General features: G+C 39.8%; 1 protein-coding gene across 4 annotated transcripts in view; it reads left to right on the forward strand.

The window, feature by feature from the left end:
- The window catches only part of agrn (agrin), a 268524-nt gene that overhangs the window by 158856 nt on the left and 96307 nt on the right, over positions 1 to 13361 (forward strand). For all 4 annotated transcript variants that reach the window (XM_077217905.1, XM_077217906.1, XM_077217908.1 and 1 more), the window contains 3 exons: positions 525 to 749; positions 7075 to 7299; positions 9253 to 9459. In XM_077217905.1, coding sequence (XP_077074020.1) covers positions 525 to 749; positions 7075 to 7299; positions 9253 to 9459 — 657 coding nt within the window. The remainder of the gene's footprint in view (positions 1 to 524; positions 750 to 7074; positions 7300 to 9252; positions 9460 to 13361) is intronic.

Consider the following 13361-nt stretch of genomic DNA (forward strand, 5'->3'; position numbering starts at 1 on the left):
TTGAAATGGTCCGTGGTGAATTAGAGTGACTTGTTTGTACACCCACCCAGCTGTGTCCAAATATTCAAGTCTGGGGTACTGAGCTCTTCTTCAGCCCTGGTTAAGCCACTTCACTCTGCCATCTGTATCGACACGGGGCACGTCTGAGCCGTGTGGAGGTGCTGGAAGGCTGTTCATTTCTCATTTTAACCCAATTTTATCTCAGTAATAGCGTGGATGTTTGGAGCTCACTCTTGAACTCCCACCTTAAACAGACTTTATAGTATCAACATAAGCTATTCAATTACTCGAACGCAACCAAAAGTGCATCATGAAATTAGCACTAGTTGCTAACCCTCATCATTAAATAAAAATTTTGGCGCCTAACACATCCCGATTCATATGTACTGGATGTATGAATAGGTGTCGGTGTACTATATAAAACTTAAGGATGATGGACTCTTTTGACCAGCAAGCAACCACATAGAATCACACTATTATGGCATCAAATTTTATGTAGGCATTTCTCTATCTCCTGTTTTCAGCCCTGAAGGACCCGTGCAGTGAGGTGACCTGTAGCTTTGGCAGCACCTGCGTCCAGTCATCAGACGGCCTGTCCGCCAAATGCATGTGTCCTCTGAGTTGTGAGAACGTCCCCAAGCACGTTGTGTGCGGCAGCGATGGCCTGGACTACCAAAGCGAATGTGAGCTCAACATGAAAGCCTGTGCCACCCAGAAGAACATTCGTGTGCATCACCAAGGCCGCTGTGGTGAGTCTGTGCAGCCTTTAAATAGTCAGTAGCACTGCATTTACTGTCATTGTCACATGTTACCAGTCTTACCATTCTAACATTGCAGCTTTCTTCAAAATGATCGCAAGTTGGTTTGGCTGCTTGTAGAATGCAAGGCGGGGTTGGTTTTAAAATAAAAGGAACTCCCTTAAAGCATATATATATATATATATTAGGGCTGTAGACGATACACTAATCTCACGATACGATACACGATATTCGGCTGACGACACGATATATATCACGATATTCAGCCAACGATACGATTCGATATAATTCGATACACTTACATCAGTTTCTGAATGATTTAAAGGGGACAGAGTGATTTTGGTGACATCTTGTGAGACTTCCATTTACTTGGATTGAATTAATTGAACTGAAAACTGAAAACATCAATTACACAATATATGTCTCTGACTGGACAGAGAGTACAGCTTGCAAATGCTGGACAACATGAATCAAATATGTGTTGAGCAAATTAGTTCTATTTATTGAAACACAACAGTGCAAACTGTAGCTTACAAGCCTTTGAAAAGTAAATAAAGTGCAGTATTGCAATTAAAAAGTGCAGCAAGTGGCCTGTTCTGAACAGTTTCTTTGCACTGCATTTTCTTTTGACAGCTTTTTCAGCTTGACACTGAACATGTGACATGTGCTTCAGTTGTGCGCGAGGTACAGCCGTCGCACGTCAGGCAAACTCTCTCCGCGCTGGCCAGGGAGGTTTTGACGTGTGCTCTTGTCTCTGTACAGCCTGGGAATGCAAACCTTGATGAGGTGTTCGCGGGTTGGAATAGGATAGCGGGGCTCCATCGCGTTCACCATGCGCCTAAAGCCGGCGTTTTCCACCACCGAATAAGATTTTTTTTTAATTTTTTTTACTAAGCCTATTTAAAATCGATTGCAGAGCGCCGCAGCGCATTCGAGCACTACCTCTCTCTCTCTCTCTCTCTCTCTCTCTCTCTCTCTCTCTCTCTCTCTCTCTCTCTCACACACACACTCATCCGTACCTCGCGCACTTTCTCACTCACGGAACACCGCTGCACAAATATGTCCAACACAGCGCTGTCAATTTCGGAGACCCAACTTTTAAAAAAGCTACTAGCCAGCATGCTAGGAGGCTAGCCAACAAGGAGAGCTAAGGTGTTGTTTGAATACAGCTGGATTTTCGTCAATATCGATGCACGCGCGCAGCTGGCCACTAGCGGCTGGCTGACCAAATCACTCTTCATGCAACGCGAACGGGTTTAACACGGGGGATTTGAATGGGACTTATGTATCGATACTCGCGGCCTAAAAATCGATACTTTCTTGGGAAAAAAATATCGATTTATATCGCAGAATCGATAAAATCGCTCGGACCTAATATATAGGCCTATATATGTGTGTATGTATATACACACAACCATCTTAAGTTCAGTAAGTGTTTGTTTGTTTGTTTGATTTTTTTTGTTTATATATACAATATGTGTATGTGTAGCCTATGTATGTATGGTACATAGCATTTCATTCCATATTCCAAAAAAAGATTTGAAAAAGTTACAAAGCCACTCATTTAAGAAACTTTAATATTATGGTATTAAATAAATTATTTGCATTACAATTAATTAAATTACATTAAGTTAAGTTAACAAGTAATGCATTTCTTGTTATAGTAGTTGAAAGAAGTTCTGTGATTATGTAACGCATTACTTCTATTGCATTACCCCAGTGTGATTTTAGATTTTGAATGCTTGTTATAGAGTATTGTGGATGAAAGTTAAAAATTCAGCAGATCAATTATTCCGCTGTAAGCTCCCGGCACGTCACACCTCGCCATGCTAGCTGTCTGGATTTTTGAGCTCTTCTTTGATTAAATCCTCACTGTTTCATGTTAGTGGAGAGTTTGAGTCATGGGGACAGAGTGCCGTTCATGAAAAGCCCTCTTCCCACCCTGGACTGCCTAATGACATTTCTCTTCCACACTGTCTGACTAGCTGTCAGATTCTTTTTTTCAGCTTATTCCGCCCCTCTCTGGCATTTCAGAGTTTTATTTTGATCTATTTTATTTGTCTGTACACATGAGTTACAGAGGTTAAGTCCTGCTTTATATCTCCCTATATGTGTTCTAGTGTTTATGGACCTGTGTACGCTGCACTCTCAGATTACATTAGGCATCTTCAGTTTTCAGGGATTCGTTGTTTCCTTATTGCTTGATGAAGATCAAACACTCACTCTTATTTAACCTTGCTGTTTTTTTAGTTTTGTTTTTACCAGACATGGTGGTTTTATCTTGTGTAGAATGCAGTGTGGTTAGATGATCATCAAGCTCTTTTCTTTGGAGAGTCTGAAGTGCAAAAAAAATCAATTTCTTAATGTGTATTTTTGTCTTGTCAGTTAAAGAAATATCAATTTACTTATCAATTTTCCGAGAGTTTTGTTAAGTACATTTACTTCATTGGCATTTATGAAGTGTTTTATGGATGTTTATGGAAAAACACCAGTTAAGAAGATGCTTTTTGTTTTATATTATTTTATTTATTTATTTATTTTTCGGAAAGAAAGGCTTGAGTCTTGTCTGTGTGACATTGTGGTGTATCCTGCGGCAAAGCGAGGCAGACAGACTGAGAGGGAAGTCACCTCTTGTAAATGATGGCTCTCTGGGCGGCAGGGCTGGATGAATGCCTCGGGTCCCTGAGGAGGTCTGGAGTATGTTTCTCAGTGGAGAGTGTCTTTCAGTTTAATCCCCATGGTAGTACAAAGCACCAAGGAGGACAGAGAGCAACTCTAAATCTAACTTAGAGACACCATCCTTGCGGTTACTGACTCTCTGATTCTATCATGCAAAAACAGCCGACACATACAAATGTTATTTTTATCACTGAGGGGCACCCCATTGGCTTTGGTATTATTTTAATATACAAATGACATATGTGAAAGTTATGTCATGTTTTACTTATTGTGTTAATTATTATAAGCAAACATCCTTAAAGGACAATTCCGGCCAAAAGTGAACGTAGGGGTAATTAACACATTGGTACCGAGTCAACCGTTCTCTGGGATGCGTTTTCATGATAATCGATTGTACCCAGTTTTATACCAGTCGAACCACAAACGCCTTGCTACGTGAGCTGAACTGTGAATATCGACCAGCACGTAGCGCGGCATTCGTGGTTCGACTGGTCGAGACTGTTTTCCAGAGATGGCTCCTGCCTATATACGCGAAGTGTACTGTCTTTATAAAGTATTTTCTTATTAAACTGTCTGTACACTTACAAAGTTCTCAATGCTTCAGTTTGCAGGTAGAGACCCTAATTATGCTATTGTGTTAGTGTGGGGCTATTTTGAGCCTTGTTAGTGGTATTAACTTAAGCAAGTTAAGCATTTTTTTTACTTATTCTATGCCCTATATACTAGCGTTATAAGTTAATCTGTGGTAAAACTAACGATAACACTGGGTACATTCAATTATCATGAAAACACATCCCAGAGAACGGTCGACTCGGTACCCATGTGTTATTTACCCCAGGTTTATTTTTGGCTGGAATTGTCCTTTAATGAGGATACATTTACTTGAGAAGCACTTTTTAGGTCTTGCTTTTTGTTTCAGGAAAACATGTAAACATTCTAAATATGAGATAGTTTTGGCTTCTTGACTAGATTCATTTTGTCAAGTAAATGTATCTTGTTTTAAGGATATTTTTCTGGAAATCAAGTCAAAAATATTATTAAGATAAAAAAAAACAAATTCACAGAGAATAGAGGAACAAAACAAACAAACCACAACCAATTGTACAGCAGGACATGGGCCACAGTTATTTCAAAGCACACTTAGAGGCATTTTTGACCGGCTCTGTGTACACATTCATCCCTGTAAACCGTGGTTACGGCTACTGTTCCTCCAACACATGCATTAAGGTCTTGGCCAGCAACCGTCAGGCACACAGATACAGGGGCAGGACTAATGGAGCGGGGCTCAGTGTGTCTGGCTAATTACAGACACCCCTACATGGCACTGTTAGGCAGCGATATACTGAATGCTGGCTCCAGCCAGCCTCTCTTAATGGTAGCTAATGGTTTCTCCAGTGGTAATGGCTGGCTTGCGTGGCGAGATGTTGTTGGAGTTGCTGCCCGCATTGTGCTGGACCCTTTTGGTCGAGCTCCACACTACCCTCCTTTGAGAGCCGTCCTATGATTGTGTTAGTATCCCTGACCTGCATGGCATCAACACTTCCTTTCAGCACTTCTCTACCTGATATTTTATGTCCAATGCATGTGTCTTTGTTTTTAATTCAGAGATTAAAATATTGAGTTTAATTTGTGTGCATTTGTGAAGGGTTTCTACCAGACGACTTTGTTCAGACAATCCACTGGGTACACTCTTAAAATAAAGGTTCCAAAAGGGGGTTCTTCTCAGCAGTGCCATAGAAGAATACTTTTTTGTTCCCCAAAGAACCTTTCAGTGGATGGTTTTAAAAGAAACACTTATTTCCTTGTTGTCGATAACAAGTCTAAAGAACTTTTTTCCACTAAAGAACCTTGTGCAATGGGAAGTTTCCAAGAATATAAAAGGCTCTTCATGGAACCATAGATGCTAATAAAGAACCTTTATTTTTTATTTTAAGAGTGTAGTTCATTATGTCGTTTCATATATCCATAGTGTGTATGTGTCCATCTGTGTGTTATTTGCTCTCATGAGATCTCTCTATCTCTGTGCCTTTGCCTTCATTTCCTGCTTATTTTCTTGTTCTCTTTATTTTTCTGTGTTTCTTCCTCTCTTCTAGATCTTTGTTTTGTTTATGTGTTTTGTCTTTCCTGTCTAATTTCCTCTGTCCTTTCTGTATCTATCTCTCTCGTCCTTTTTTCTCTCTGTCTCCGCGCTTCTTTCTCTCCCACGATTGTACGACTCGCTCGCAGCTCGGCATTGTCTTAGAACAACGCCAGCTGATAAGTCCTTTGTGTTGTCTTGTTTCTGAAAAGTGTGGAGGCTGGCGAAACTGTCACACTTATTTCAATAACCATCATAGCATTTCTATTACAATTATGATCTTGCCATGCAGGGCCAGGGCCCGGAGCCCCCTGCAGCCACAAAGACCCATCAACTCCCACACAATCATCACTCCCGTCCCATCAGCTGTCACTCCTATCTTTTCACATTTCACTATTTCTTCTCAATAAATGACATTCCACTGACAACAGCTCCATCAATGGTGCCTAAAAGATGCTTTGAAAATGAACATTTTCGTCAAAAAAATGCCATTGTCAAATCTGTGGTGTGTAGATAGAGCATGTGTACAGCTATCAAAAAAAATCTGGTCCTAAAGGTGTGCTGTCATAATGAGTTTAAGTCCAATCAAAGAAGTTAAGTAAGATCTTCAGGAAAATTATATGCACACTGCCGTTCAAAAGTTTGGGGTTGTTAAGATTTTTGAAAGGTTTTTGAAAGTCTGTTATGGTCATCATATTTGATCAAAAATACAGTAAAAAAGTAAAATATTATTACAGATTAGAATAACTTTTTTATTTGAATATATTTTTAAATAAAAATCATTCCTCTGATGGCAAAGCTGAATTTTCAGCAGACATAACTACAGTCTTCATTGTCACATGATCCTTCAGAAATTATTATCATCAATTTTGAAAATACTTGTGCTCCATAAGTGAAAGTCATGAAACATTTTTGCAGGATTCTTTGATTAATAGAAAGTTCAAAAGAACCGCATTTATTTGAAACGGAAATCTTCTGTAACATTGTAAATGTTAAAAATTGAATAAGTTTATGTGGGTCATGAATGTTCTAGTTTGGCTCATTTCACACTTTTCACCCAATTATTACCATTCATTTTTAGTGTTGGGAGCATGAACACGAACTGATTTTGCATTTTATTTTTTGTGAATTATTTTCATGAAGTTTTGCACTGGTTTAATGAACAAAATGGCAAAAGAAATGTGTTTGTTTCCATCTGATTTGAATATGATGACCAAGAAATACAAGAAAAAATGGACATCTATAGAAAGTACTTTACTAATGGTTAAGAAATTTGTCATCGAATGCATTAAATACTATTGACAGTTACGCAACTTTGGACACAGTTAATAGATAACAAAGTCTAGTCGCCCTTCCTTAATGCTTGATCATGCTTTATTTTTAGCATTGGTATATTTGTTTAGCCAGCTAACAGATCTGCTTATCTGCATTATATCAACAAAAGACAATGAAATCATACAAGTGTTATGAATTACCATCTCACGTTTGATAATACAAGCTGATCCTATATTTTTTCTTGGTCTAACCCAGTTTTTTTTTTTTTTTTACTTTCATTCTCAGATCCTTGCAGTGACACTCTGAATAGTGTGAGTGTGGCCTGTCGGGTGAACCCAAAAACCTACAAGCAGTTTACCTTCTCCCCAGCTGAATCCTGCCTGCCCGACACTACGCCCATCTGTGCCAGTGATGGCCGCACCTACGATAGCGAGTGTCAGATGGAGCGGACTGCCCTGCAGAGCAATCTGGAGCTCAAGAAGGTCTATTTAGGCAGCTGCAAGGAGAAAGGTGAGTTCCTCCCAGAACGGAGATGTCGTCGGCTCCCAGGAGCTCATGCTCGTGTCTGATAAAGGAGCCCCATGGCTGCATTTGATCTATTTTGTCATGGCTGCGGTGAGGAGGCTCTGGACAAATTAAGTCAGGTTAGCAGTACTGTCATGCCTACACGATACCAATCTCCACAAATCCAATTTGCCTGTCGGGCTCTGGCAGGTGTATTGTGGCAAGACTGTATCTTCACGGGTGATGAAAAGATCGTCCCTGCCTCGCTCTGAAGCCCTGTGGCAAGCGCAGACAGAGTGTGTGTTCACCTGTGATAGTGCATGAACGGTGGTTTAGTGTGTATGTGTGTGTCCGTGTCTGAACTGTGTTTGCGCCGTAAGCGATAGTGGTATTATTTGTGGGCCACTGTTGTCCCAGTACAGAGCAATTGTTTGTGTGCCAGTGTAACTCAAGAAGCGATAGCAGCAGTTGTCTCTGATAAATATCTTACTTTGTAAGATACGCGACTAGCATGTGTTTGGGATCCACATAGTCAGTATATGAATCACTCGTTTATAATGATTTATGTTAATTATACTTTTGTTTGAAAAAGAAGCATTAACTCTGGGATCTGTTGAGGGTGAATGTGATCTTCAGCCTCAATATCAATCATAAAGCCTTTTTAACTGTACTATGCTATACTATGCTTGTAAGCTAAGCTGTTAGTTTGCTTAATGAAGGCTAAATGAAAACAAAGAAAGAGAAATGTTTAATCCTGTCATGACTTTGCTAATAATTGATTAGTTAGCTTACAGCTTAGCCTACTAACTTAACACATTGCTAACTAGTTAAGAAAGGCTCTTTTCGTTAGTTAGAATTATATGTGATAACATGCTACATTTTCGGCCAGACATTAATAAACAACTTCTGAAGGGCACAGGTTTCTGTTAGGGTATAGATATTTTACAAAACCAGCAGCATTCCTTTACAATCGACAGGGAATTCTCATTTATGTCCAATCTTGTATGGAACACTCAGTTGGAGTTTGTTAATCATTGATCAAAAGAGCCTTTTAGTGGCAGTTAGCAGTATGCTATGATTGTATGCTAAACTGTTAGTTTGCTGATTGAAGTCTAAAAGAAAGCACAACAGAACGCAAATGTTTAATTTGACTGTTTTTAGCTTTGATAATATTTGGTTATCTAGCTAACAGCTTAACTTGCTAGCTTAGCACAATGCCAACTTACTAAGAAAGGCTTTTTTGATTAACTAAATATTGTGATAACATGCTACATTACAAACAGCTACAGAGGGGGATGTGATTCTTCAGGGCTATAGATATTTCTCAACACTAGCAGCATTTCAGATTTGTTCTTGTGTGGAACAAGTTTTCCCAATCCAATCAATGATGTCAAGTTTTGCCCTAGATTTCTCTCGTTATATATTCTGTTTACTCATATATATGTCACATTGTGAAATTAACTGGGTTGTGAACGCTGTATCATGTGGAGTAAAATCACATGAAAATAAAATCCAGTTCATAAGATTCCACCCCTATTCCTATTGCTTCCTATTAGTCCACTCTTATCAGCATGTATGTCACATCCTTAAAGATTGGTTGGATAATGCAATCAAACATAAATCAAGCTCAGATTGTACAATAACATAATAGGTCTCTTAATTTACTCAAACATATGAAAGGCTGCTGTAATTACACACCGTCATGGCCCGTCTGTGACAGCTTAACACAACTTTGAGTGGGGAAAAAAACACATCAAATCAATCTGAATGGAATTAGATAATTGATTAAATAATCAGACACGGTAATTAATTCAAAACCCCCTGAGTAAGTCAATATCCGATGTCTGATTGAGTGAGGGAGAAAGAGAGATGCCTACAGTCAGTGTTGATTAGCACCAAGACGGTTACCGCCGTTCTTCGCATCATTGATGCATGTATACGTGTGTATCTGGTCTCCAGGGAGCTGCCCCAACGATTGTAAGTTCAACGCCAAGTGTTTGCTGGAAAACGGAGAGTTTCGGTGTTCCTGCGACCCCATACAATGCGACGGCACGTACAAGCCCCTGTGCGGAAAGGACGGCAAGACGTACCACAATGACTGCGAGAGGAGGCTTGAAGAGTGCCGGACCAAGACAGACATTCCCATCAAACAGCAAGGGCCATGTGGTGAGTGAGGGGAATTGTTCCATACAGATGCTTTGCTGTGAGTTCTTGTAATTTTATGTTAGCGAAAAACGCTATTGTTTAATTAGCATTGTATGTCTGCTTGTTATTGGTTATGTCCTGCTGGGAAACTCTTGTGGAAGGTGCTCATTCTCTTTCATTGCCATGACGTTCTCATTCTGCCATCAGCTTTGATGACACATGAAACACTGACTTCATGTTTCATTCATGTCCTCACTCCTCACCTCTCCAGTGCCAGTCGTCCACACCAGTCGTTCAATGTTCAAATGTCTTGTCATTTTCCCCCTTTGTCCTTTTATGTCCTTTTTTGGCTGTTTTTAAACCGTGTTTTTTCTGTTCCAGTGTTGTCTCTCTGTCTGTCTTTGTCTATGTGACGTCTGCTCAGGCCCGCCGCCGGACACATCTCTCATTGCGAGCTGGGAAGAGTTCAACCTCTGACCTTTCTTGTTGGGATTCTGACCCGTGGGTCTCCCTCAGGGGGCCCTCAAAGGGCTGGTTTGATGTCTACTTTCTACCTGTATCTCTTCTTTGTCTGTCTCTTTCTGTGTTTGTTTGCGTGGTTGGAGTGGCCCTCCCTGCAACTCTAGTCCTCATTGCGCTATGTAAAGGGGAAGTGAGGTCATGGAGCTCTTCTCTTTCTTCTGAGTGCTGTGTTTGTCTGGATGAATCTTTTCCCAAAACATCTGACCCTTTTGTTGCCCCGCTACCTGTTTGCATGCATGTAGTCCCATTGTTAGAATATGAATATGTTAGATCCCTGGCTACACCTAAGGACAGAAACAGAATCTACGCAAGTACGCAGATGCAAATCCTCTGTGTCAGAATGTGGAAGTGTGCAGTCCCTTACTTAAAGTGCATATTTGCATTACTGTGGCAGCAACAAACCATATGCTGATATTCAAAAATGGAAACAAAAAGTAGTAAAAATCTTAATAAGATGTAACCTAGCAAGCAATAGCCGTCATTTCACTGTCTGGGTTGACTATAGACCCGATATAGTCCGACTATGAGTAACCCACTTCTAGCCAAAATAACCTTGAATTGGTTACATGTAATTTTTGCCAAAATAATTTGCCAGATAAATGATATTCCATCATGTAAGAAAAGTCAACATTGATTACAAGGTGTTTTTTTTTCTTTGACATGTTCAATGCGTAACCTTTGCGTCTTTTCTTGGGCTTTGGTTGTCTTAGATGTCTATTACATTTTCACTGATAGCCCAAATTTTGCCTGGTTTTAGCCTAGACATCAGAGCTGTGTTTGGACAGCTATTAGATTTCTTTTTAAAACACAAAATTGCTTGCTGGGAAGTTACTCAGCAAGATTATCTTCATATTGCTGCTCCACCATGAGTATATAAAATAAATCTCGCCATAGAGGAAGAAAATGTATGAAATCGAGCTTGCTTTGTTTGAAGCGTTTGAATACTTGTGTGGCACATCATAGTGCGTACATCCCTGCTATGCTTCCCTGGTATTCGATAAGCAATATGGATGTGCGAATATGCAGGCAAAAAATACATGCATGATCATTATTTCTCAGAGAATTAATAACCATTTTGCTAGTTAAGTTTTTATTTTATTTTTAAAAATGTCTTCTTCTGACCTCTACCATATGTAGTTTAGTCCATACTATGCAAGTACAGCTCAAAACGACTGCAGCAGTTATTATAGAAAGGCTTGAAAGTAAAAAAAAAAAAACAGGCTAGTGTGTTAATTATGGGAAGTGTATCCGGGGCTGTTTTGGCTGGGATCAGATTCTCAACACATTTTAACGGTACAAAAATATCCCTCTCATTTATTCTGAATGCTATATGTGTCTTACTCCCTGGCAGCACATACTGTATGTTGTACTATAGTCAGGGTCTGAAATTAACTTTTTGGCTCACCTGCCACGGGGACTGGTATATGAAAAAATCCACCAGCCAAGCATATTTTTTACCGGCCAAAATAATAAACAGCCTTTTTGTGTCACATATACATTAATTTCAGTACATTTAATTGAGATAAGTATTATGTTGAATGAATGAGAGTACATAGAATTCAAATCAGAGCAACAAATAGTAAGACATGGAAGATGTGAGCATGGAACTAGTGCTCATAAAAGTACATTTGAAGGTTTTGTAAAACTATCAGATACTTTACCGTAAGTAAACATTTTTACCGATTACAGTAATACTATCAGTTAAACAGATTAAAAGTTAAAAAAAAAAAATTAACAAAAAACATACACACATTTAGCTTTTTTGTTTGTTTGCTGCATGGTTAAAAAAAACAGTATATAGCCTATATTTGTTAAATCATGGGTTGCGTCGACACGCGCAACCACACGCGCCTAAAGACATATTTCGCTGAGCAAGCACAATGAAGCAAGCAAAAAGAAGTAGCTACTGTGTGGGACCATTTCGACAGAAAGGGCGACGAAGTTACTTGCTAAATATGCTACGCGGTATTAAAATAGCAGTAGGCCCAGTGCAAGTACAATGCAATATCACTTGCGAAGCAAACATCCACAAGCAAATGAAAGGCGCTTTCCGAAGTTGGCCACTCTAGCGAGACGTTATCTCTGTATTCCCGGGACATCTGTGCCATCGGAGACCCAGACTCACCCCACATCATGTAGACATGTTACTTTTTTAAGTAAAAACTAGACAAGCTGTGGATTTAGGTAGGCCTGCTATTTTTATTTGACGAAAAAAACGTAGTCTGATGAAAAAAAAGCCGTTTTTTCAAAGCTTCAAACTGATTCAGTGTTTTCTTTTTGTCATCTTAATTTGTTAATTATTTAAGTTAAAAAAATATATTTAGTGTTGGTCTATTTTTGGTGTGAAGAAGGTTCACACACGCTTCTTGAGGCACACACACGCAAGGTCTCTCGCTTTCTGCAGTGCGCGCGCTACACGGTTTGGAGCACAGTATGAGCGCGCTCTTTCTCGCTCGCTCTAGATTCCTGGAGATTTGAACTAATTTGCGGGCATCAGGGAGTCGCTATCAATATGCGGGAGACTCCCGGAACTTCCGCAAGACTTTGGATGTCTGGAACATTCACCCGCCAGTGTGGCGGATAGCCTTTTGAGATTTACTTGCCAAACGGAAAATCTACCCGCATTTGGCGCTTGGCGGGTGTTAGTTTCGGACCCTGACTATAGTGCTTGATGCATCTTTCCTTTTTCCGTCCTTCTCTCTTCTTTTTCCTTTTCTCACTATCAGCCTCAATGACTCATTAGGATTGTTTTCCAGTCTTCAGTGAAAAGATGCATAAATTAACATGTAAAGCAGAGTAGTGCTCATGTCTTTGGCTTTATTTCATTATTTCCAACAAAGTAAATGTTTTTGTCCTTTCAGGCTTTCACTGGTGGCAAGATACAGTATGTTTTTAAAAAAAAAAACATTTATTTACATTTGCATATTCCGCAAACAGAACATTAATTAAACATCAAAAGCTTTGTGGCAGACCTGAGCCAGGCTGACTGCCTTTCATGCTGAGGAAGATACGGAGCATTGATGAGCAAAAGTCTTTGGACACCTGCTCTCAGTTTGATGTGTAAATGCAGAAAAAAGGTTGCTTGGCTTCGTCGTCTGTGTGTGTCGTTCGTCGTCTCAGCTCCAATCGCTGAGCATGTCAGTACTTTTTCCAGTGTCTGACATGGTTTCATATGCTTCCCGTTGTCTTTGGAGACAAGCAGAGCGGGGTCACTGTGTCAGCAGCGCTCATCAAGAGACACGATTCGCTCTAAAATCAAAGAAATGTGTAGTGCTGAGAAAGGTCAACAAGAGACTGCAGCTCATAGGGAAAACAGAAAACACTGTGAAAGTAGAAAGATTTAGTACTAAGAACTGAAGATACACAAGAAAAGGTTGTTTCCTCATCTGAAAGTCTATCCG

Source organism: Siphateles boraxobius, unplaced genomic scaffold (genome assembly GCF_051911475.1).
Source record: "Siphateles boraxobius isolate OS27281-9 unplaced genomic scaffold, OSU_SipBor_1 77, whole genome shotgun sequence".
Lineage (NCBI taxonomy): Eukaryota > Metazoa > Chordata > Actinopteri > Cypriniformes > Leuciscidae > Siphateles > Siphateles boraxobius.